The sequence below is a fragment of the Poecilia reticulata genome, linkage group LG4 (genome assembly GCF_000633615.1).
Source record: "Poecilia reticulata strain Guanapo linkage group LG4, Guppy_female_1.0+MT, whole genome shotgun sequence".
Taxonomy (NCBI): Eukaryota; Metazoa; Chordata; class Actinopteri; order Cyprinodontiformes; family Poeciliidae; genus Poecilia; species Poecilia reticulata.
The window spans coordinates 26266090-26290406 of NC_024334.1; the positions used below are offsets into that span (position 1 = coordinate 26266090).

General features: G+C 39.1%; 2 protein-coding genes across 2 annotated transcripts; one reads left to right on the top strand and one right to left on the bottom strand.

Moving 5' to 3' along the window:
- Nucleotides 1-728: 728 nt before the first annotated feature.
- Nucleotides 729-7129, top strand: dnttip2 (deoxynucleotidyltransferase, terminal, interacting protein 2). The gene is made up of 7 exons (XM_008406900.2): nt 729-874; nt 2286-4087; nt 5051-5210; nt 5396-5491; nt 5602-5766; nt 5905-6014; nt 6671-7129. Exons 1-7 carry the CDS (start codon nt 800-802, stop codon nt 6762-6764), a joined length of 2502 nt encoding a protein of 833 aa, XP_008405122.1. The 5' UTR covers nt 729-799; the 3' UTR covers nt 6765-7129.
- Nucleotides 7130-7903: 774 nt separating this feature from the next.
- spata6 (spermatogenesis associated 6) lies at nt 7904-24311 on the bottom strand. The gene is made up of 12 exons (XM_008406899.2): nt 23332-24311; nt 22232-22369; nt 21454-21502; nt 21298-21339; nt 21048-21172; nt 19660-19740; nt 15830-15950; nt 15525-15742; nt 12328-12415; nt 11733-11773; nt 10442-10623; nt 7904-8130 (listed from the first exon to the last, which is right to left on the bottom strand). Exons 1-12 carry the CDS (start codon nt 23413-23415, stop codon nt 8025-8027), a joined length of 1275 nt encoding a protein of 424 aa, XP_008405121.1. The 5' UTR covers nt 23416-24311; the 3' UTR covers nt 7904-8024.
- Between the last annotated feature and the right edge of the window lie 6 nt (nt 24312-24317).

Below are 24317 nucleotides of genomic sequence, written 5' to 3' on the forward strand. Positions count from 1 at the left end.
GAATTATTTAAAGGTGTGTTAAAACATTAACGCTGCTCCTAGAGCTCCTACAGTGTGGTCTGTCCTTCCTGTTAACCTTAATTTCCTCCATTCCTGGAAACCTTTGTCTCTTTACTTTCCTTTGGTTTTTGCGTTTACATATGTGTCCAGCCTTCTTTTTCTCTGTTCATATTTTCCTGCTTCTGTAATTTTCTCAGTCTTTCCATGTTTTTGCTTTCCCCTCTTTTTTACGTTTGTTTCTGTCATTTTTACTTCTTGTTCTCTTGATTTTTGTCACCCTTTTTCTTTTCTTCAGGAGCAACATTTCTCCATTTTGTCCTTATTCTCCATCTTTACTAATTTATTTTCCTAGTTTTGTCCTTTTGATTCTTCAGTCCATCTGTCTTAAGATTTTCCATTGTGGTGGTCACTTCTTTTCTGCCTTTCCTTCCATCCTTACTGGTATGTCTTGTGTCCTAATTATCTAGACCTGGGAACTCCGAAAATAAGTTGGTGTTCATGCCTCATTTTTTCCAATATATTTCTTTTAACTTGTCATTGTGTTACTGACAGAAACACATACATATTCAGACTTTAACCGAATAATAAACAATTTACTTTGATTATCATTAAGTGAATTTACAAGACATCAAGAGTTTGAAAATTAAAAAGCTAGATTTTCCAAAAATAAATCGGAGGTCGACAACAATAGGAATACAAAAACCGATGTGTTCGTCTACTAGGACTGTTGGTTTTCTCCGCGCATCGATTACTCAGGTCTGGCTCGGACCGGAAGTGAAAGTAGAATATTGCGTCCAAGATGGTGGCCACCAGAAGAGGAGCATACGCGAACTCTCCCCCTAAAAGAGCGGAGGAAAAGCAGCCAGTTGTCCAGGTACGTACAGCAGATATGTGTATTTGAAGCTGGGAACTGGTAGAGGCCCAGTTTGATGTGGATGTTTGAACGGTGGCGATTTAAAGCAGCCACGTGGCTGTTGGTGTTCTCGCGTGTGTGGTTCCGCCGAAGCTTCACGTGGACAGATAGGAGGCGATCTGCCTGAGTTTACAAACATTTTTATAACAGAAGCTGCTGGAAACAAAACACGCTGTGTGAACCAAACAGACCAGGTTGTAAAACCCATTCAGGTGGAAGATTCACGTGAAGAGTTTGTCTCGGAAAATACTGAAAGCTGTTCTTCTAATTGTCTACTATTTTCCCCCCAGTTTGGAACACAGATGCCCCTCACCCAGCTATAATTACACGTGCAAAATGCGGATCTTCTGCAATAGTAGGAAAAAAAAAACTTTACAAAGAAACGTACAAATTTGTTTTGCCAACCCTGATGGACACATTTATTGAGAGCGAAAGTGTTGGTGTTGAATGTTTGTTTAAAATCAAAGTCAGTTTGTTCATATTTTTCTTTCAGCTTAATGTTTGAATTTGACTCTAATTAGTAAATTAATAATGTTCCTTTCTCATATCCTCCATCTTATGTATTTTTACCTTCCTTTTCTTGCACCCGTCTTACCTTATTGCTTTCGTTCCTACTTTCCCTTTATGCTTTTATCAATAAAACACAAGAGAAGTCTAGAAAGCAATAATTCGAAAAAGTCTGCAATATGTGAGAAAGAAGATATAGAAAGCTTGTTTTGAGGTTTACTCTCTCTCTCTCTGCTGAGTCTCATTTTATGAGAAACTATATTTTAAGATTAATTTGTTAAAAATCATTTAGATTAATAGAACTGATTCTTTGGAATTTGTGTGCAATGTGTAAGATATAGGGCTGCAATGATTAACCGGATGAATTGTGATAAATCGATAGTTGAAATAATCATCAGCTCATACAGTAATCAAGTAGTCTTACATAAAAGACCATTTGCTGAAAAGGTCTTATTCAGACAGTAATTGACCAACACTGTAAGAAAAATTATCTACATTTTGCATTTACAATAATTTACACAAAACTCCTCCTCAAGCGGTGTAGTTTTAGTTTCACCGAGTTCAAATTCACTAAAGGAATCTTGGTTGTGTTTATTTTCTTATTTGAAAAGGGAATTGAATTGTTGGTTTTTCTGCATCTATTAATGTATTTTTAATATTGTGTAGAGAAAGGTTTAAGTGGTGAAATCTGCAAAATCGTCCAATTGTTTTACCCAATTAATCGTCAAAATTATGGGTTATAAAAATAATCGCCTGTTCCAGTCCTAGTAAAATAAGAGTGACATAGTTTTCAGTGATAATTTAATGTATTACTATATACCTTTAAACCATGTTTGCTATGAGCTGTTTTTCTTGTGCTCAACAGGCCACGCCCTCCACCGCCCGAAGAACCAGGAGGGCTCAGCAGGAGGAATGCCAGCAGACCCTCACAGAGACCTCCAGCCAGCTGGAGAACAACAAAGGAGGATCCTTAGATACTCATGCCACCTCCACCAGGAAGAGATGCACCAGAGCCTCCAGACTCCACAGCCCAGAGCAGCCCTGCACTCCCGTGGGCTCCGACCACCAAGAGGACATGTCTGACGTGGAGTCCCTCTGCTCTGCTGTGTCGGACGCCGAGCCGCCAGTAACGCTGACCAGAGCGAGGACGAGAGCGCTCTGTGGGAAGGATCGGGACCATGAGACGTCCGAGGTGGAGTCGAGCTCGTCTGCTGTGTCTGCAGCCAGACCTGGACTTGGCAGCAGACGGAGCACGAGAAGAGAGCCGGCTCAGACGTCTGGCTCGGCGAAAGCCGCAGATGGCAAAGAGGAAACGGTACCGGAAGCCAAGTCCGAATCTCAGAGAGTTACTAGAAGTCAGAGGAAATCTGCTCACACACAATCATCTGCAAGGCGACACATCGAAGACTCTGAGCTCTCGGAGGCCGAGAGCGGCACGTCCAGCGTCTCAGGACGAAGGCTCAGGGGGCAACTCCGTCCAATTCCCATCCACCTGGACGAGCTGTCCGAAAGCTCCGAGTCCCCCACCAGGACGACTCGACGAAGCAAACTAGTAAGAGGGAAAACAGCTTTGGCTGGGAACGAAGATAAGAAATCAGATTGCGAATCTGACGGGTTTGAGTCTGGGCCCACCTACAGTCTGAGCACCAGAACCCAGTCTGCTGGGTCTAAATCCACTGGGGATTCAGAATCCGAGGAGGTGGAAGAAAATTCATTAGCAGAAAGCAGAGAGTCCACCCAGCCCAGCAGTGTGGTTTTAGAAAAAAGTGAAGAAGCAACTGAAGAGGAGAGCTTGTCGAATGATTCTAAGTTGGAAAGCACCGTGATTGTAGAGGACGCCGACCGCACTCTGGTAGAGGAAGAAACGATCCAAACATCTGGAGAACAGGAAAGCTTGGAGTTCACTTCCAGCGGAGCTGATGAGGAGAAAGCAGAAAAGGAGAAAACGGATCCAGCAGAAGATGTGGAGCTCCCAGGGTCAGTGTGTGACGAGAGTGAGCCTGCAGTGATCACCAAAGACCTGCAGGAGGAGCTGTCCTCTGAAAGCAAAGCTGGAGAGGCCTCAGAGATGGAGATGATACAGGAAACGTTACCACCATCAGAGCCAGAGCAGAATCTTCAGTCTGCTCCAGTAATAAGTGAGATGGACTCCGACATGGCAGAGAGTAAGGAGAAGCAAGAAGCTGTAGGGATCCATCCCACCCCGGCAGACGAGCCTCTGGAGGAGGAAACCAGGCCCAGTGAGGAGGAAAAACTAGAAGTCCAGGTGACGGCGAGCCAGAAGGTAACGGCCACGGTAGAGTCTGACTCGGAGAAGAAATCGAAGGACGTTGTCGTCCAGAAAACGAAAACAATCAGCCTGCTAGACAGCAGCGACGAAGACGAGGATGAGGACCTGATGTCTGATGAAGACGATTCGGAGAGCAGAGAGGAGAGACGAAGAGAGCCTTCCAGCATGTCCGAGGCAGCCTCGACGTCCGCGGTGGAGGGCCTGTTTATGATCGACACTAGACCCGGACAAGATGCTGACCAGCAGTACTTCAGAGAGGAAGAGGAAGCTGTGGATAACGCAGCTGAATCGGAAGATGAAGAGTTCATAGATGAAGAGGGGAACGAGGATGACGACGAGGATTCAAAAGTCTTGTTCTTCAGCAGAGGCTCTCAGTTGTAAGTGAAACAGATTATTCCAGTTTGAAGGCAGAGAGAAGAAAAATATCACCTTCATCTTTTTTGATGTTTTCTGTGTTGCACAGCGTCACACACATGCAAAGCCGTCCCAAGACTCAATGAAGGAAGGGGGTGGGACTTCTATAGATTATAGATTTTAATTTTACTTGCATCCAACCACAAAAAAAAAAAAGCAACATGGAAAAATATGACTTAGAATAAGCGGAATAGCTTTTTAAAGGCTTTAGAAATTCAAAATGTACAAATGATGGAGTCTTTAATGAGCAGGTGGAGAGAAAGATCAGTATACCTCCATCTTAATTTAAGAAAAGCTACGCTAAGCAGGGTGCAAATATACAGCAGGGTGTTTGAATGTGTGCATGTTTGAGAATTTGAATGGGTGAATGTGGCTCTAGCTTAAAGCACTTTGAATGTTCATGATGACTAAGAGGTCTATTTACCCACTGAAGCCAGAGGAAACATTTTAAGGACTATTTCTATCAGTTTTTGCAATATATTAACTTGTTTCTATCACTTTTAAACTCATTTTATACTCCCAAGATAGTGAAATGTGTTGTTTTTCGTCTAAGTTGCAATATATCCCTGTTGTTTCATACCTGGACACTCGGGTCTCTGTAGATAACAGACCAGCAGCTACCAATGCATGTAGAGGTATAATTATCCAAGTTTTAGGGAATGCAAACTTTTTGCTACTCATCCTTGCAGGAGTGTTTGTGCTATAGAGATTTCTACTGAATCGTAGCAACACTTACCTGTCACTGTGAAATGTGCTTCATTCAGAGAGCAACTTGGTTATATGTTTGGGGAGTTTATTATTTTCTTAAATTGACTGGCCATGTAAAGGACTGCAGAGCCTCCTGGTTACATCCCAGCCGTACGGCGGTGAGGAATGAGACGTGGTTGCGCCTCCTGAGGAATTTTCTTTGTGCCTATTCATTTCAGGACAGAGATGTCCAGCCGTATTGACCCTGGCATCAGGATGAAGGAGCTTGGGGGTTTATACATCAGTTTCGATGGCAGCAAATCAAAACCCGTCTCCAGCAATTCAAAACCCGTCTCCAGGTTGCTGCAAAATCTGAAGGAAAAGAGGAGCTTGGGTGAGGTAAATTACCGATTGATTTTTCTTAACTCCGTTTCTCTGAAGGTGAGCTGAGGTGCAGAATGAATAACAAACGTCATATTTATTTAATGTTTATAGTTTCTGTCAAAGTTTTTGGACTTTGTCCCATTTTACTCAGTTGTTTTTAGAGACGTGTTCAGGGTGGCAGTTTTTGTGCTTCTCCACAGGCGATGAAGAAGAGCGTGATCGTCCCGGACTTTGAGAAGAAGGATGCAGTGCCTCCCTACAGTGAATCTAAACAAGCCTTAAAGTTGAAACACAGAGTAAGTTTTAAAAAGTTAACCTTTAGTTTGAACAATTGAAGCACTTTTGAAGTCTGGTTAGCTCTCCATCAATGAAGCTTGTTTTGTACCGATCTTTTTTTTTTTTTCAGGCAGAGAGGGCGAAATCAACGGGAGACGGTTGGTTTGGTATGAAAGCTCCAGAGGTTACCCAGGAGTTGAAAGGAGACCTTCAGGTCCTGAAGATGAGAGGCTCCCTGGATCCCAAGAGGTTCTACAAGAAGAACGACAGAGATGGCTTCCCCAAATATTTCCAGGTCATTGTTTACTGGTGTCTGATTCCTTACAAAAATTCACAGATTTTCATTAATCTTTCAAATAGCTGTTCTACGATGTCACAGTCTGCGGTGATAAGATTTTTATTTTATTTTTTTCTCATTCTACATGTCTGATAGGTGGGCACCGTGATGGACAGCCCAGTTGATTTCCATCATTCCCGTGTTCCCAAGAAAGAGAGGAAGAGAACCATGGTGGAGGAGCTGCTGCATGATGCAGAATTCAGGCAGTAAGTTAAACTCATGAAAGGAATGTTACATTTGACTTCTTTTTTCTTGTTTTGACAATGTACCCTATAGAAAAAAAAACAACTAATCTTCTATTGAGGAGGTAAAGTAAACTTTTGAAAACCCGTTGTAAAAAAAAACATCTCATGTTCAACAGAAATGCACCGCTCCCGGTCAGAAACAACCAATCAGAGCCGGGCTCCAGAGTAGTATAGGGAATCAGCTGTGGCATACAGAGAGCAAGAGGGAGGGCATGACCACTGGTATGATTGACAGCGTTAGACCCTCCTCCTGCCTCTTATTGGTTGTTTCTGAACAAGTGGTGTATTTCCACAGATTGCAGCTGGACCACAGGGAGAATACAAAGGACCTCAACCTTTTGTTCCCCACAGATTATCTGTCTCATAACTAATTCGGAATGAATTAGGTTCATTCCGAATTAGGAAATGATCCTAATTTGGTCATAATTTGATTTAAAAGATGAATTTAAACTCCAATTCAGACCCTCATTCTGTCACTCCTTCTGATTTTCTCCAAAAACATTCTGCTTACAGCATTCACACTTCATTTTCACAAGAAATGTCCATTTGTCTAGTTTTTATTGTTTCAGACTTTTAAAAACAGAAACATGAAATGAGGTTTTCTTTTCTCGACGCAGAAAGAATAAAAGGAAGTACCAGCAGATTATAGCAGAGAAAGCAGCACAACGAGCTGGGAAGAGGAGCCAGAAGAAGAAATTGCGTAAGAAGTGAAGATGTCGTGAACTCCGACCCTGAGGGGTTTTTCCATGAACTCTGATTTTCAGCCCTACAATATGAGGGGCCTCATCGAGGAGTGTGAGACGAGTGTGTCGACAGTGAAACACTAATCCTCACTGCGTCCTGATCTGACGATTTCATAACTCTGTACAGTGGTTAATAAATATTGCTTCAGTTGGATTTTTAACGAAATCTGAACCAGTTTCAGAGTGTCTACCAAAAAAGAAAATAATTTAATTGTGACCATCTTTGGTATGATTCTGAAGATTGTAGAGTTAAAGTTCAAAATGCATACATTTTGTTTGACTATGATGATATCGGGACTGCAGAATAAAAGTTACATTGATGTGACCAAGGAACTCAGCTTGACTGAACTTTTATCTAGATTAAGTGTTAGGTGTTAGGTAGCATAATTTTGAACTTAAGCAGACATGCAGAAAACTCTCAAATAGGTCAGATTTTCCATTATTAGTTCTGTTGCTTCTCTATTCAAAAACTTCAGAGCTTTTTGCATATCTAGTGTTATTTAGTGTTTAAGTAACAAGAGTTCATAATGGAGCTATAATTTGATTCACTGTGATAAATGCCTTTACATACCATCCCATAGCAGAAGGATGTTCTGTAAAGCTTTATCAATGATGAAGACATTTCCATGTAATACTATGAAGCTGCTATGTTTGCATTTCAGTCGCGTCTCAGTCTCTTTGTGACGCCTGCTCTTTCATTCAGGATTACTTTTGTTCCTTTCTTCTCGCTCAAATCTCTTGCCTGTTTTAGTTTGGGGATTTGCAGCGGTGGCTCTTGGCTACCTTCATGCTTATCTTTTGTGCTATAAGAGGCGAGCCCTCGACAGCTGCAGCTTACATCCTCCGCGTCTCCTTCCCACACACGCAAAACGGGGCTTCTGTAAACCTGAGCCAGAGTTTAATAAACGGCTCCGTTTGGCTCAAACATCCAGTGGAGCCCAGAAGATGGGTGGGAGGGAAAAGAAACGGCCTTCACACGCTCCACATGTTTGAAATGTTAACTGTAATTATAGACACACACTTTACGTGTGTTGGATGGTTTGACTTCACTTTTAGGTTTGATTTCTATTAAACTAGTGCAAGATGGAATCTGAAATGTTAGAGAAATCCTTACTAATATATATTTATATATAGCTCTGCTGTCCCTTGACATACAATTTAGAGGAAAAACACTGGATGCATTAGAATTAACATCTAGGTTTTGCTGTATAAACACTCATGCAGTGGATTAAAAGTTACAGCTATATCTGTGCTCATAGGCGACTCTGTGCGTCTGCAGAATCTTCTGGATCCGGTCGTGGATCTGTTCCCCATAGGATGGACGAGTCTGAAGTCTGAGGAAGACAAAAAACCAAAACACAAACAAACCTTTAATCAATTTTTCATTGGGCGAAATGCACACATACCCTAGTGAGACGAATTAACCTGACAGTCATGTTTGTGGGACTGCAGAAGAAAAGCAGAGTACCGAGAGAGAGAACCATGCATGCATGAGAAGAACTTGCACAGTGACATGCACAGTGAAGCCATAAGTGTTTCAAATGTCGTTCTGGGTTCTGGGTGCAGAGATAAAGCGTGTGACCCAGGTGCAACTGTCAGAGGTTCGAATCCCACCGTTTCACTTTGTTATCCACAGACAAAGTGAGCTTGAATTCCCGAAGCTGTAGAAATGGGCTTGTGACCCTTTCCAGACCGAGAAGATGCCAATGACTTTGTTTCTCATCTGATCTTAACATTCTTCTTTTAGATCAGGACACAATGTTTTGAATAGGAATTTTCCTTTTGTTTTTTGTGTTAATTAGATTGATTGAAAACTCCCTCTTGTTTTTTTTCTTAGGTTATCTTTGTCTGACAGCAACATTTGTTTGGTTATATGAAACACTCAGGCGTAATAAAATAACTAACTTTAAAAATAAAGAAAGCTAAAAGGGTTTAAAAAAATGTTTTTTTAAATAGAATTTCAAAAGATATAAAATTTACTGAGATTCTTTAAAAGTTCTATAGGTATTATGGTATATATTTGGTAATGTAACTTGTGTCCACTAGTCTGCGCTCCAACCAAAGATATGACATGAGCAATGATGTTGGGATCACAACCTGACACTTCAGGTCTTTACTAGCACTTAAACATTCTCTAAACAACCATTATGATTTTTTTCTCGTGAAATAACTAAATTTTTTTTGTTATTTTAACAAAGTAACTAATATTAATGACCAACAGTGTGCGGTATTTAAAGCAATAATTTACCTTTACCACTGCTTTATAGATAAATGTTTTCTACAGCAAGTCAGGAGACAAAAGATTGCACTGATAAAAACAAATCCTTCTGTATTGCCTCTCATTCATGTCCATTTGTTGGTACTGGAGGGGTGATAAGTGACAGATTGACTAGGGTCTCGTCCTCGCTGGCAGTGTTTGAACAGGAGCTTTTCATCTGTAATCAGATAAACTCGGTACCTGCATCAAAAAGTCATCAAGGACAAATCATCCCGAGACATGAATAGACTGAGACTCAGAGGCTTAGGGGGCAGAAAGCTGCCACTGGCATCTGTCATTTTCTTTATAGATCATAGATTGGCGGAGAAGACGTGCCCCCTTCACTGTCAGAGGGAATCTACAAAGGCCAAGTCTAATCTCCCACCCAGCGAATCCTGCCGCGTTTCTAGATGAGAGGAAAGTATCCTTCATTTCCTGCAATTTAGTTTGCAGTTTAAGATTGTCTATTGATTTTAATGTTTACTTATGGACTGAGCAAAGCGGAGCAAGCAAACAAAACGGGACGTCGGTCGCATCGGCTCACATCTCCTGTGATTGATGACAAGGTCTCACTGAACGTATTAAAGTGTGCATCGGGTCAAATGCATCAGTCTCAAGCAGAAACACAAATCAATACCATTTCCTCTTTGTTTTCCCTTCTTGCTGCCTCCTTCTTCAGTAATGACCAAACATGACAAGACATCAGCTTCTGTAATTTAAAAGGTGGACGAGAATTCAACCCTCCCGTCGAGTGTGATCAAAATTAAAGATTGGATGTATATGTACACACACACCCACGCACACGCACGCAGACACATGCACACACACACACACACGCACACACACACACACACAAACAGACTTGCCAGGCAGCAGCGTATCCAGACATCTCCTGGGATTTCCATATATTTGCTGTACACGGTAATTGGGAACTCATACAGGTGCCTGTTTTGCTTTCGAGATCTTTTGGGCAAACATAAACGATGCGCGCAGATGGAGCTCGACAAATTCAGGGTAAACATCAGGAAAAGATGAGGACTGTTGTCGCTCCAGCTTCAGTGTGACAACGAGGACGGTCTGCAGCAAACAGCATCGGCGTTTAAATGAAATATTCTTTTCATATCTAACAAGTAGAAATAAAAGTTAGATATAAATATTTTCTTCCATCTTGAATTTGATTAGATTTTTTTTCCTATTTTAGATTAAACTTAAGTCTCCAACATTTCCCAAACTCCTTAAGAATGTTTTGATAATTAGTAACGCAGACTAATCTTTTGGTCACTGAAATTATTTTAAGACTGAACCAAAGACAGTTTCATCTTGACACACTTTCCAGGTTTAAAAAGTTGTGATAAAATGTGAAAACCCTGTGAGGGGAAGGGATTTACCGGTCTCTGAGGGAGCAGCTGCTGACATTCAGAAGCCTCCCTGATTCTGTCACTGCCAGGCCGGACCAAGCTGAGACGGACCGGGTCCGCCGCAGCTCGGTCCAGCCTGGGCCTTTGATCTCGGGTTCATGTCGGGAATGTGTCTCCGGAGACGCCTGGAGCCTGGCTGAAGCCAATTCCATCTAGGAAAAAGTAAGAAAATAAATAAAATATAAAAAAACGCTACTCAAGTTGTGAGCCGTGTTCACCTTGAAACTTTTGAACAAACTAATGTAAGCAATTGAGGAATTTATGCAAAATGTGTTTTATACATATTTTAGCTTTCGTCCTAAAGTGCACTTTAATACAAAGAACATATCTGTATTCCCAGGTTGTCATTATTGATAATAGTGTATATAATGTTTGAGACTGGGCCTCTAAAATCTATTCACACATCTTGTACTGCATATTTTGTCAGGTTAAAACCACAATGTATTTTATTAAGATATTAACATATTATGCAGTAGAGCATAAATTCTGCTTATAACTGAGGTGTCAGGAATAGGGCTGCAGCGATACACTAATCTCATACGATACGCGATATTCTGCTCACAGTATAAGTCACAATATTCAGCAAACGATACAATTCAGCACATTTTTAAGATTTTCTGAAAGATTTTAGAGGGGCAAAGTGATTTTGGTGACATTGTGTCACTGTTCTATAGACTTGGATTAAATTAATTGAACTGATGGTGTAATATTGGTGTAATAAATGTTGTGTTTGTTATACATTTGTTGTACATTTGCTTTGTTTAAGTGTTAATTGTGTGGGCTTTTGTATTTGGTTATGCACAAAAGGAACCTTTTTGGTCTTACTCACTTAGATAAGGTCATTTATCTATTTCATTATTTAATTAATTGTAACTGGTTGCTTCATTACATTATTAATGTACATGTGCAACTGTGATAGCTGTCATTTTATTCATGTGGATTTGACATAAAACTCAAAGTAGGATTTAATGTATCGATAGTCGCGGATGAAAAATTGATACTTAATGAGAAAAAAAATATCGATAATTATCATAGAATTGATAAAATTACACAGCCCTAGTCAGGAAGTGGAAGAACCTGCTTTTTATAAATGTTTTAAAAATATGTATCCAGCCCAATTTAATTTGATATTCCTACAAAAATCATTTTAGACTTTTAACTAATACAAAAAAAAAGAATAGTGTTTCAACCATGATGGGACACATTCATTCATTAAACTCTGGCATGGCATCCCAATTTCAAAGATAACAATCAGACTTACCTGCTCTGTTCTTTGTCTGTTGCTTCCATAGAGAAAATCATCTACAGAAAGACAAAGAAAAACGTATAAGTGCAGCATGACGCTATGAAAGGATCCAATCACATCCATGTATTGTATAACTAACAGTAAACAATAAAATGAGACAGTATTTTCATTTAATTTTCAACAGAATATTATTAACATGTATGAAAGAGATAGAACATAAACTAATGCTGTGATCTAAAGTGCTGAAGAAAACAGCAGCCTGATGGACCTGCTGGGAAACCACAAACCCTGTTTGTGATGAGAAATCACCAGTTAGTTTTTAACCCAAGATATTTTGAGCTACATGTTGCTTTAAAGCTTCCTGTATTGTTATAGCATAAATCAGAGTATCAATATAAGATTAAAACCTATCATAAATATCTTTGTAGTTATAATGAATGGGGGGAATATAGCATAACTTGAATGTCGTCTAAAATCAGAAAGTACACAATCTGAAAATATTCAGTTGTTTTTTTCTATCAGACACCTGTAAACGTAAACTTAAATATTTGTTATTAACCAAACGTTCCAAAGTAATAAATAGTTTGCATACAGAAGTTTTGAGGCCTACCTGTGTGATCAGCTGAAAAACTGGCGGTGCTTTGATACATGCTGCAGTTCGGTGATCCCATCCCAGTGACTTCACTGTGACGAGGGACCTGGAACATCACAGGATCAGAGGATAATTAATGTTTAATATGAGACAGATTAAAGAAAACATGATGTTTTTTTCTTTAATCTGTCTCACAAAACTCTGATTACTAAAATAATAAGCAAATAACTTCCTCCTGCTGCACTGTGGAAACACAAAAGACAAATAAAGTAGATTAATCACATTTCCACATTGTTTCAAAAGAAGCAAAACAATTTTTTAAAACTCCTCTCGACCTTTTCGAAGCAAATTGCATTCTGTGTTAACACTTAGACTTTCCTCGGCACACAGGAAGCATTTGGAGCTCTGAAACTCGCACTGATTATTCTCTTCTCACAAAGCTGAACTACTTCATGAGGTGTTCATTTGTTAATTGCGGCCTGACACTCAATTAATGGGGTTAATTATAGGAAGAGGATCACCCCCCAGGAAATGCAGAGGCAGAAAAGCATGCTCCTGCCTCCGATAAAACAACAGTAATCATCAAGTGAGTTTCATTAATGAGTCTCACCAAAAACACAAACCCAGCATCTAATAATCTGATCTGTTAACAGTGTGCGAGATGCCTCCGACAGTCTTATAGAAATTTATCCTTTTGTGAAGAGTATTTTCTTGATGCATGTGATTTTAATCAAATTGTTGTTCTTTAAAAAAAAAAATCTGAATGTTAACTTTTAAATCATGTTCAGGTCCCTCGGTGTGGACAACTGAGCACAAATAGTCAAAATCCATTCATGATGTCAAAATCCATTAAAAACTAAGATAAAAAGATTAACATAGCCTTATTACTACATCCTTAACTTAATCTGCTTGCATGATTAAGTGAAATTTGGGGAAGCTCCCACTGAGGTGTGACCTGCAGCAACTTGGGCTCTTATTAATCTTCTAAGCCGTGTGCTTAGAACACGTCAACTGCTGGATTATTAAACACAGAGAACCGTGATTAAGTAATTAGCTGTCTTTAGTTCTAAGATTTTTTTTAAGATTTTTAAAAACCAAGTTACACGAAGGAATGAAAGGAACCGAAATGGTTCCCATAAGATCTTGACTTCACAAGCTTGATGCTGCTGTTATGGGCCGGGCTTGTAGAGACTTTACTGCACATTGTTTCTGTTTTAATCGTGGTTTTAGGAAAAATTAACTCTTTGTATTTTATGTCCATCATCATACAAATAGTTTTGCTGTATGTGATCAAGAAAAGGGGGGAGATCCCAGCATAGACCCAGACTATCCTTGAGAGACTTTTCATCTTGTAATTCCAGACTCTAAGAAAAGGGAGACAAAAGAAAAGATAAAAAGGGGAAGATGTAGTGGCATGTAGAAGTAAAAGTACAAAAGAAAGAAAGACAAAAAAAAAACAAGGAAAGAAAGAAAAGAAAGACAAAAACGAGGACAGAAAGAAATAAGGGTGCAAGAAAGAGAAAAAGTAAAGCAACCAGGAAGGACAACAGTGGACTGAAGGAGAGTAAAGGCCAATATTTGTTCTCTCTCCCAGGGCTCTAAGAACAGGAAGAGATCATTCTGTTCTTGCAGCTTGTTCTTGACACTTCAGCTGGGCAAAACATTTTTTTTACTCTTGTGTGGTGTTTGATAACTATAATCTACAAAAGGTGCAGAGGGATGGACCCATCAGGAGTTATTATGCAAGTCTGGGGGAAGTAGGAAATGTTTTGATTATAACAAACTTTGTTCTTGTCCTCACCATCTCAGGTGCAGAACTGTTTTTTTTGTCCCATTTTTACTTTTATAGCTGTGTTTGCTCTGTGTTATTTTCCTTTCTTCATTATCCGTATTGTACTTTAATTGGGTTTTGATATTTGGAGTTTTGATTTGTAATTGTCGATGTGCTGCTGCCAGTCTTTACCAGGTCTCTCTTGGAAAAACAGATTTTTTTTTATCTCAATGAGAATCACCTAGTTAAATAAAGGTTACATACAGGCATAGAAGCAGAAGAGAAAGAAGGACATGACAACACAAAGGAGGGAAGATGATGAGGTCAGAAAGCACAAAAAGAGGAGATTTAGGACACAATGATGGAAAGAGAGAATGCATTGGTGGAACAATAGAAATACGGTAGGAGGGAAAGATAAGAGCATAATAAAGAAAATAAGGAAGGAGACAATTAATGGAGGAAAAAAGGACACAAGCAGAAAAGGAAGGGAGAAAAAAATTGGAAGATCAGAAGCAGCATAAGGGTGGAAGGACACAAGGCAGAGAGGAGGGATAGAGGAAAGAGAAGATAAAGAAAACAACATAAAGATAATGGGATCTAGAATAGTACGTTTTCCACACCTAAAAAAAACACCTAAACACAGTTCTATTAAATGTATACTTCATATATTAACCTGTAAAATTTAAGTTTTTCTGAAATCACACAAAATATTTGAACAATCATACATTGATGAAACTTAAATCTAAAATTAGCGAGAAGAAAATGATTCATCAAACAACTCAGTTTGACAGATGAACAAGTCTACAGTCACTAAATTTTCATCGGGATCCTAGAAAACAAAAAAATTGGTGTTTGTTTTGTGAATATTATTAATTGATTATTTAATTCATTAACTCACACATTATGTTTTTATCATTGTTAAGGTTATCAGATTATTTATGTTTTTCATGTATTTACACATTAGAGACAGGCAGTGTTGTTGGTTTTACCCATTACATAAAAAAAAAAATTAAAATAAAACTTTTTTCACTTTTCTTATTCAGCAAACTAGAGTAATAATAGAAAATGCTAGTTTAAAATATTAAGCACTGCAGACAGAAAAGCCATCCTAAGAAAATGGGCCTAAGATTAGGATGAAATTGTTCACAACAGTTTTGCTGTGGGAACAAAATAAAATCCCCTTACTGAGAAAATTTGAGGAAATCCAGAAGAGGCGCAAATTATATATTATGACAAAACTGCCTGTTTTTGCTCAAGTACTCCAATTTTTATATTTTCCGAGCACACACTGGTCTGTTCAATAGTTTTGGTTCTACATGCACAGATCAATTGAACAGAATCACGCTGTGACTTTAACTGCCTGTTTGGTAAATACTGCATCCATGTGATGTAAAGAAATCGGGGAAAAAAAAGGAAGAAGAAAACACACAAAACAAACACAAACCAAAAAGGGCGGCTGCTTCTCCGTTGACTTGCGAAAGTGGTGAGGCCCCAGGTTGAGGTGGCTCATCCGCTGCCTGCTCTCCTCGGTCAGCTCGCACATCCTGCGGTGCGTGTAAGGAGACAGAGTTCGTGCCCTGGAGGAAACTGTAGGCCGTTGGTACCCGGCGTCCTCAGAAGCTCCCCGTTTCCTGTCCGTCTTGTTTGTTTGAGGAGTAGAGTCTGACAGGGAGGCAAAGGGAGATCATTTAGACGTTGGTGTCAGAGGACGGTTGGCGACCACGGACTTGACGCTCGGCTTTTTCTCACCGTCTTTGACCACGACGCAGTCTGGATCAACACCGTATGCTTTGCTTTGCGGTGAAAACCTCTCTGTTGGTCTTTGCGGAGGCGGGGTTATGCACGGCCTCAAAGGAGAAACACGACAAGTCTGTTTTTGGCAACAGAGAGCGAGAGAGAAGGCCGATAACTTTATGTTAACATGCTGACACACTCGTCTAAATGTTAATGTAACACACAACATCTGAGCAAGTTCAAAGTTCTCTGAAGGCCATAATTTATTCCTTTTTATGACAACATCCCCCACTTTAGCCATTAAGGCCGTTGCTCTCAGTCTTGACAGACTTGCTCTCGCTGGACAAAACCATTAAACCATTAGCTAAATGATTCCACTTAAGTGTTATAAGAAAACAGCTCTGGCGGTCCACACTGCCATGGAGACAACCTCTGCAGAATTACTCCAATAACTCTAATGGCCACTAACATCATTCTCTAAAGCAATATCTCACATCCTGCAGGTAATGCCAACCAGGGATAAATAAGTTAAGATAAAATGTTAATTGCATTTGATGGCCATCTCTTAGACTAATATGATAAAGAGACATTGGCTGGCTGTAAAACAAAGATAATCTAAATGCTAATTAGAAAAATCACAGCACATTGGAACTATTTTTAAGAGAAACCAAACGATGAATAAATCATCATCAAAGCTGCCATTTGACAATAATCTGATATAATGGAATTAGGACATATGCTCCCGTTCCTGAATCCCCCACATCTGTGACTCCTATCTGTTTTTCCGTTGCTGGACAGACACCGAAAGTGAGTTATTTTTTTCCAGTCCCCAGCTCCGAACAGAAGGCTTGACTAATGTGATTAGCTGTGATTTTCACCACAGGTTTTTAGAGGATAAAGACATCATTCGACAGAGCCTGGCATGTTGATAAATAAGAGGAAGGTTAACGTCTACAGCTTTCCTCGTAGCCCTGTGAAGCTGCTTCTGTCTCAGTGTTAATCCTTATATCATGTTTAAATCCCCACAATCACAGAGCAAACATGGAAGTGCGAAGCGGTGATCATTTTAAAATGACAACTTCTGGGAGAAAAGACAAAACTGTGCAGAACTGAAAGGAGCTCATGGGTGTTGGTTGTTATTTATAACCTGGGGGAAAAGGAAGTTGTGTGTTACAAATTAAAAGTTCCTATACAAAGTAACATATAAATGTAAAGTTATTCAGTAATACTTTAAGTTTTAAGGGGAACAATGACTGTGGTATCTGCCATTTTGACCAAAACAATTATACAACTAGTCTGACTGGTCTTGTTAATCTTACAACTGTGACAACATCTGAAATGACTTTTTATAAATCAATTCAAATGAAAAAACTAAGGTTAATTTCCAGGCAGAAGGGACGATATTCCACACTAACAGCTTTGGGGTCGTTGTTCAAGTATTATTTAGGCTTTTGGGATGCTACTTAGCTCCTCCTAGTGCTAAAACGTAAAACAATACTTGTTGCCACTTGTTACACGTAAGGACCGTCTGAAAGTGAGAACAAAACTCCTTCCAGCTGGGAAGCATCCCAACCTGTGGGTCGAAGCATAAATAAATCAACACCTTTTTGACGCATTTTTAGGTGAAATCATGTCTATGAAGTGGAGCGTTTGTGCAACCCCCATTTTTATAGTGTGTGCATATAAGAAGTATAATGTGCTGTTGCATAAGGACAGACTGGTTTACTATCTCATTTTTCTTCTTTCTCTATTTAAAGATTGTCATAGCATCTTGGACTGAAAGTTTAAATCTCACTAGACAGTTTAAGAGTTAAAAATGAGCTGAACTGATCAAAAAATAGGTCAAGTGGCCCTTGCGTTGGAGTCATAGCAAGCATTTGACATTTTGACATGAGTGAAAATTCATCAGAAAAAACAGCATCTCTGCAAAGTATAGTAACAAATATTTTTATTGTCATTGTTAATTTCTTTCTCTCTGCAAATATGTATGCAAGGCATGTCTCTTTATGTCATTGTAATGCAAGGCAGATACATTTTCCCTAGACCAAATAATGTACACATTTCTTTTACATTTCAATGTAACATTATGCTGTTGCAATAAAAGATGCATTTATTTTAAGTTAATTTCATGGAGGAAAGTAGATACGGAAAATGCCTGAAAAGGACATACATGTCCATGATGAATTTGTTATTCCACTAAAATCTGCTTAGCGGATTGTGATTTTATTGAGTTTATACTCAAATTACAAATGTGCACATTATGGTGGCTGAAACCTCTTTTGGGGGATTCTTTTAAAATAACATTTTGGGAGTATTCATATATACTCAGCAATATTTTAGCCCAAAACTTGGATTCACATACACCTTGATTATAGAAAATTAGCTGTAATTCAGCTTTCGTGGAGAAGGGGGAAAAAAAAAAGACTATAAACCGTTCATACAAAAGAATCACATCAAAAGATGGCACTGTTATTTTGAAGTTGAAATGTTGGTAACGATTGTGTTCATACTGATGGGTACCGAGGTTTTGCGGGAGACGCCTTCCTCCTGAAGCTGTGTTAGTAAACAACATGGCTTGTCAGCAGGGGAGACATGTAGTCAGGAAAATGCCTATGCTGAGAAGCCATTAGGAGAGAGAAAATGGAGAAATCCTACTGTCTGACAGCCACAGCGGTGCTCTGATCCAGGCATCCCCCTGAGGGGCCGCTGCACAACACTGTGACAATCTGCTTCGCTGTCACTGACATCCCATTCAAACTAATAGCTTAGCTTAGGTGACTGCACCTGGGAGATGCATGGTAGTCTGTTTGGCGCAACATGCCAACCACTGTGTGAAAGATCACATGCTGCAAAAAGATTGTGACAAATTTACATTCATGCTGATTTTAACTCTTCTTGGGTCCCTTTGAATGAGATCAACTGTGCTCAAACAGAACATGACTGATGTAAAACAAACTGTACAACAAATGATCATTAATATTAGTTACTTCATCAATTACTATCCTGATGGATAGATTCTCTACTGGGTTTGGACAAATTTGCTTGCTACTCAAGCACCAAAAGTACCGACTGTTTGGCCAGGTACCAAGTTCTGTGAGAAAATGGAGTTATAATCTCTGTAGAAGGTTTTCAAGAGAGAAAAGTTTTAAGTGCTCTTAAATTATCTGCCACACAACCTCTCTGAGTTTAGACAATGGACCAACAACAGAAGAGTGCATGGCTCCTTAAATCATCACATACACGAAATCTCAAAATAGGCCTCAACTTTGATTCTGTGAATTTTAGATATATGACATATATCTGTGAATTAGTCTTGTGCAATTCTTAAATAATCTGAGAAAACAGATTTTAGCTGCAAACCATTACCAAAATGAACCGATTATCAAGTTATACCCTTACTGTTGAATTTTTGAAGTTTACTTTATTGAGGTACACCAGAAAAATGAAGGAGAGGGATAAAAATCATAACGGAAAAAAAATATGTGATAAAGGATAACATGATTATCTGGACATGAAGACTTCCAAAATGAAAACGGAAAGTGATATTGTGTGAAAACTTAGGAACATGAGAGAGATGCCTCCGTATCAGCACAGCTGATCTGCCTCCCCATAATTACATTCGCGAAGAGGGAACAAACACCCTCCAAACGCTGCTCGCATGGACAGTCGTCATAGCAACAACAGAGGCTGGGTATGTTTAGTGAAAACAGACGAATGTGATGGCGAGCGACACCACTCATTATGGTCTTCTGTAGATCAATCTTTAGCGCTCAGGACATGTGGGATCATATATTTATGCCAAGAGCAAACAAACACACAAAGACGTATCAAACAGAAACACTTACAGGCGAAGGAGCCCAGCTGTCTCTCCAATCACTCTCCTCTATGACTGACGTCGTCGCAAACTCCACTTTCGGGGAGATTCCCTGGCAAGAGACGGACAACAGAGAAAACAACACCTTTAAAAGCGAGAGGAAGACAAAAGGACACATAAAAGCTCTGCAAGGGACACCAATTTACGAGCACAAATCTTCACTCCGTTCCCGAGTCAAGGAAAACAACAAACGGCAGAAACACAGAAAGGCTCCAGTGATGTTTAAATAATATGCCATTTTTTGGAGAGACATCTAAATTGCTACGTAGGCCTCAAACACAAACACATAAAAGCACTGGTGAGGGGAACAGTGTTTAAAGACATTTAAATATGCCAGTTGGTGCTTTGGAGGACAAGGGGAATGATGGAAAAACAAACAGCAGTCGGGGAAAGATGAAGGGATGAAAGCAGGAGGTGCAAGGAAGAGGACAACATGAAATAAATGCATGTTTTAAACTTTTTTTTGATAGAGTTAACTGCTTTTCAAGAAAACCTTATCTTTTCTAAATGAAACACTTTATCAAAGACAAAGTGGTGCTTTTGATTTTAACTGCCTGTTCCAATCACAGCTGCACAGATGTCAGAGCCACTGAGCAAAGAAGTAACAAATGTTCTTTCACATTTAAATGTCTTGGTCCTGATGGTTGTAGATGACATGGGGATTTAAATAAGGTGCAAAACAAATTAATTTTTCCTTGCTTGACTGGTGTGAGGTTTAAATCTACTGGCTTTGTAAACAGAAAAAGAGTAAAAGCAAAATCTTGCAGCCATGCAGTTGGATTATCAAAAAACACATCTGTTCTTTTTCCATGTGACCCTATTGTAAATATTTTTTCATTGCAAACAAGAAGCAGCAGGAGAAAAAAAAGAACATATTTTCTACCTTCAACTTCATTGCCGTCCTGACTTGCATTGCCAGAGTATTCAGTCCCTCCTCATAAAATTTTAAAGAATGTTAGTGATGAATTTATGGCTGATATTTTGACAGCGGTCAGCATTCAGGATGCAGAAAAAAACCACAAAGAGGGATGGGATGTCAAAGAAGACGACTATAAACTAATACATGGAATGTGAGGTTTTCTTGGACAGATGATTTTTCTTTTTTTACAATAGCATTCCTCAGAAAGATTTCAAGAAATCATTTTAAAGAAGTTTATATGCAGATGGAGGTCTTACTCAATTTATCTGATCACAAGAAAGAATATATAAAGTTCCTTGATAATGAAACTTATTGCTTCCAATACTATTCATAGTATAACATGCTTTGTATAAACACAGAAATAAACTGCATTAAGTCTAACCTATACAAGCCTAATCCCCTAAAAACATTACACAAATGAAAAACCATGACCAACTCACAGGAAACAAGGAGGTTCTCTTCATCATCATATCTCTTTTTGCAGGTTCTTCTGCGGAAGCCAGGATGGGACCCGGATACAGGAAAGTTCTGCTGCATTCTTCCGCTGTGGCAAGAATATACCCCTCTAAAAACAATGCAATAGAAGCACAACAGAAGCATTAAATTCACATTAAAAGGTCCTTTTTCACAGTGCAATGACTTGATAGAGTCAAGCTTAACATGCCCATACGGCATCATCAGAAAGCATACCTGGAGGGACCAACTGAATCAGCTCAAAAACTGTGGTGTCAGCTGAGGAGGGGGAAAGCATAAACAGTCTGTAATGATTGCTATCTCAGCTAATAGCAAAGAACAAAATCCAGGACTAGTAGGAGATGAGCAAGCACATCCCCGATGGCCATTTACCTTCGAGGTTGTCAGCTACATCAGCAGGGTCAAAAATGCCAGAGAAATTCTGGTAAAACATAGAGAGAGCAAACAAAACAAATCGATAATCATAACAAGATCAGGCTGACAGGCCAGAATTTTCCTCTGCTACTCTCCTCAGTGCAAACAGGCTAACTTATCAGGAAGTATCATTTCAGTCAACCTGAAATGATGCTAGTGAAAATATCAAGAATGTATTCGAAAAACTTTAACGTCAGCCCTGCAAATGTACCTAATGGGAACGTTAAGTGACTGACCAAAACAAAGCAGTGCATCATTTTGGAGGGGAAATAAAGACTATCCACGGTACAGCATGTTTTATATAAGCCCAGGGTGCATTTGTTGAGTCATCATAATCTATGCCACACTTTTCAGATTTTTATTTAAAAAAACAAACAACCAAACAAAAAAAACTTGAAAATCTTTCTGCTTCATAATTATGAACTGCTTTGTCTTGGTCACATGAAATTACAATAATGTACTTTGAAGTTTATGGTGATGTGCAAACTTGTGAAAAGTTTGAGAGATATGAATAAAAAGCTGAGAAAGGCTTCAGAGAGAAAGACAAAGGTTTAAATGAGGGATGGACAGTTGTTCATAATGACCCAATGCAGATAAAAGTCAATACACGACAAAGTTATCCAGCAGCTACAACATAAGCCACTTGTTCAGCCTATGTTATAAACAGCTATATAAGCACCTGTGGACAGACGGCTGTAGACAGAATGTGGCAAACAGCTTGCTGTTTCATTCTCACCTTGACAAAAACCATTCTGTGATTGAACACGAGAGGGAAAACAGGAGGCAAACATGTAGTCTTCTTGTACTGGCCCATTATACGCACACTGATATAGATGCTATACTTTTTTTTAAGGAGGAGTCCTGGGCATGTGACCTGAAAACAAACAGTATATCATGTCACTAATTCCACAGATTAGTTCAACGTGGCAATAATTCATAAATTTGCAGTCACAGTTTTACATTTAGATTACGTCTGGCATTATTAGAAATATAATTAATAGTATAACAAATTGCTCATGCTTTTGATTTAAATTTCAAAATACTTTTTTTTAAACTTGCAACTTAAGTGAACATCTATTGGTAGATGGCAGATATCTGATCCCAATTGGCATAAGTCAAAGACAAATACGTCCACAAAGGAAAGACACGATTGGCATACTGAAGTAAATAATCTCCTGTAAATCGAGTTGGTAATAATTATTTGCTTTATAAATGTAGGTTTCCTACACATTCGTTATGGCACAGTTTAGTCTGCGCTTAAAATCAAAAGTTATAAGTGTGTATGTAATAGTATAAACAAAACAATTCAAAGAGGTTACAACAGATATTTTGACAGTGGCCAGATTGTAAAACAGATTCTGCTGCAAAACATTAGCCTGTAAGGACGATGGAGGAATGAATAGGTGGAAGAATAAATTAAACAAACTTTCAGTCTAATACTGCTAAAAAACACTTGGAATGGATAGCTTGACTTAAAAAATGTAAATAAACCACACAAGTGATCTAATTACAAAGCACCATTGTGGAAACATTTAACTGTTAAAATTCACATCTTATACACACACACAAAAACTTTCACGAAGCATTTCAGTTATAGGTTTTTATAAACTCTTCCATGTCATGTCTTAAAATATTTGTACGTAACACTGTTGAATTTTGTAAAACATGAACAGCACCGCGCGGTTAAGGTAAATATAAAAGCATATCTTCTGCTTAGCTCCATCAACATTGTTGAGAAAACAGGATGTAAACTTGCTAGCTAGCTTACGTTCCTAAAGCTCTAGCAACAAGTCCGCTTTCGGGGGTTTTGTGACGACACATAAAGGACACACTTACTTTCCCAATGTCTAGATACACTGTACATCGGAGGGACTTTGGCTGCTTTTTGCGAGAGTTGACCATCTTCTCCGTCGCTACCATTCATCTGCTCCATCCAAACTTCGTTGTCATAACAGCAACAGCCACAGAGCGGATGTGGGGTCACGTGACCACAAAGTAGCAAATCAGAACACTTTGTTGCTTTCTCAAACAATCACTGAATGTGTCTCCCGGTATAACAGCTGGGATTGGCACCGAATATCCTAATAATCGATCATCTCTTTGCGGTCTTATTAGGATGTCTTGTATTTACCAACAATAAAGTAAAACTCAAACTAATACCTGCTTGCCTAAAACAACCGAGGAGGAAGTAAAATTATGGCAAAAATGATCGTGCATCATACGTTTTGGATAGCTGCAAAAGTTGAATACCCTTTATTCATCTTTGCGAGTCAAACAGATATATATTTATAATTCTATTTAAAGGTCAGTGAATTGCTAAAGTGTTTATGTCCCTTGCACTTCACATTTTGTCAATTGAATTTACAACCACAGTATTCAATGCATTTTTCTGGATTGGAAGTGAAACAAAGTAGTGCACATTGGAAAAATGGTGTGTGTGTGTGTGTGTGTGTGTGCGTTGGTAAATGTGGTTTAGCAGGACATTTCGTCAGAATACACACAACACTAGCAGGACATTTTGAATTAACGGGACAGGAGCGGTGTCCTGCTAATTTTGACAAAAATCTAAAAGCGTAGAAAGGTTTCTATTGGTCTAATAACCCCAAAAATGCAAAAAAAACGAGATGTCCGGTTAATACACATAAACCTGATTTTGTGTATAATCTGTGTATCACCACAGCGCCCCCTATGGCAGGTTTGTGTAATAGCAGGACCTCATGAATATTCACACAACCTCTCATTCTGATTGGTTGTCTGCCGGAAGGTCCTGCTAATTACTACAGTGTCTTTCTAATTCACGTGTCGCTGTTTACACACATGAA

Bases quoted from the DNA above. Each gene is read 5' to 3' on its own strand.
- dnttip2 (XM_008406900.2), top strand. From the start codon at position 800: ATGGTGGCCACCAGAAGAGGAGCATACGCGAACTCTCCCCCTAAAAGA. The intron at 5,492-5,601 runs GTAAGTTTTAAA...TTTTTTTTTCAG, and splicing joins CCTTAAAGTTGAAACACAGA to GCAGAGAGGGCGAAATCAAC. The intron at 6,015-6,670 runs GTAAGTTAAACT...TTCTCGACGCAG, and splicing joins CATGATGCAGAATTCAGGCA to AAAGAATAAAAGGAAGTACC.
- spata6 (XM_008406899.2), bottom strand. From the start codon at position 23,415: ATGGTAGCGACGGAGAAGATGGTCAACTCTCGCAAAAAGCAGCCAAAG. The intron at 21,503-22,231 runs GTGAGAATGAAA...ATGTTTTACCAG, and splicing joins ACAGAATGGTTTTTGTCAAG to AATTTCTCTGGCATTTTTGA. The intron at 11,774-12,327 runs GTAGGCCTCAAA...GTCTTTCTGTAG, and splicing joins TTTTTCAGCTGATCACACAG to ATGATTTTCTCTATGGAAGC.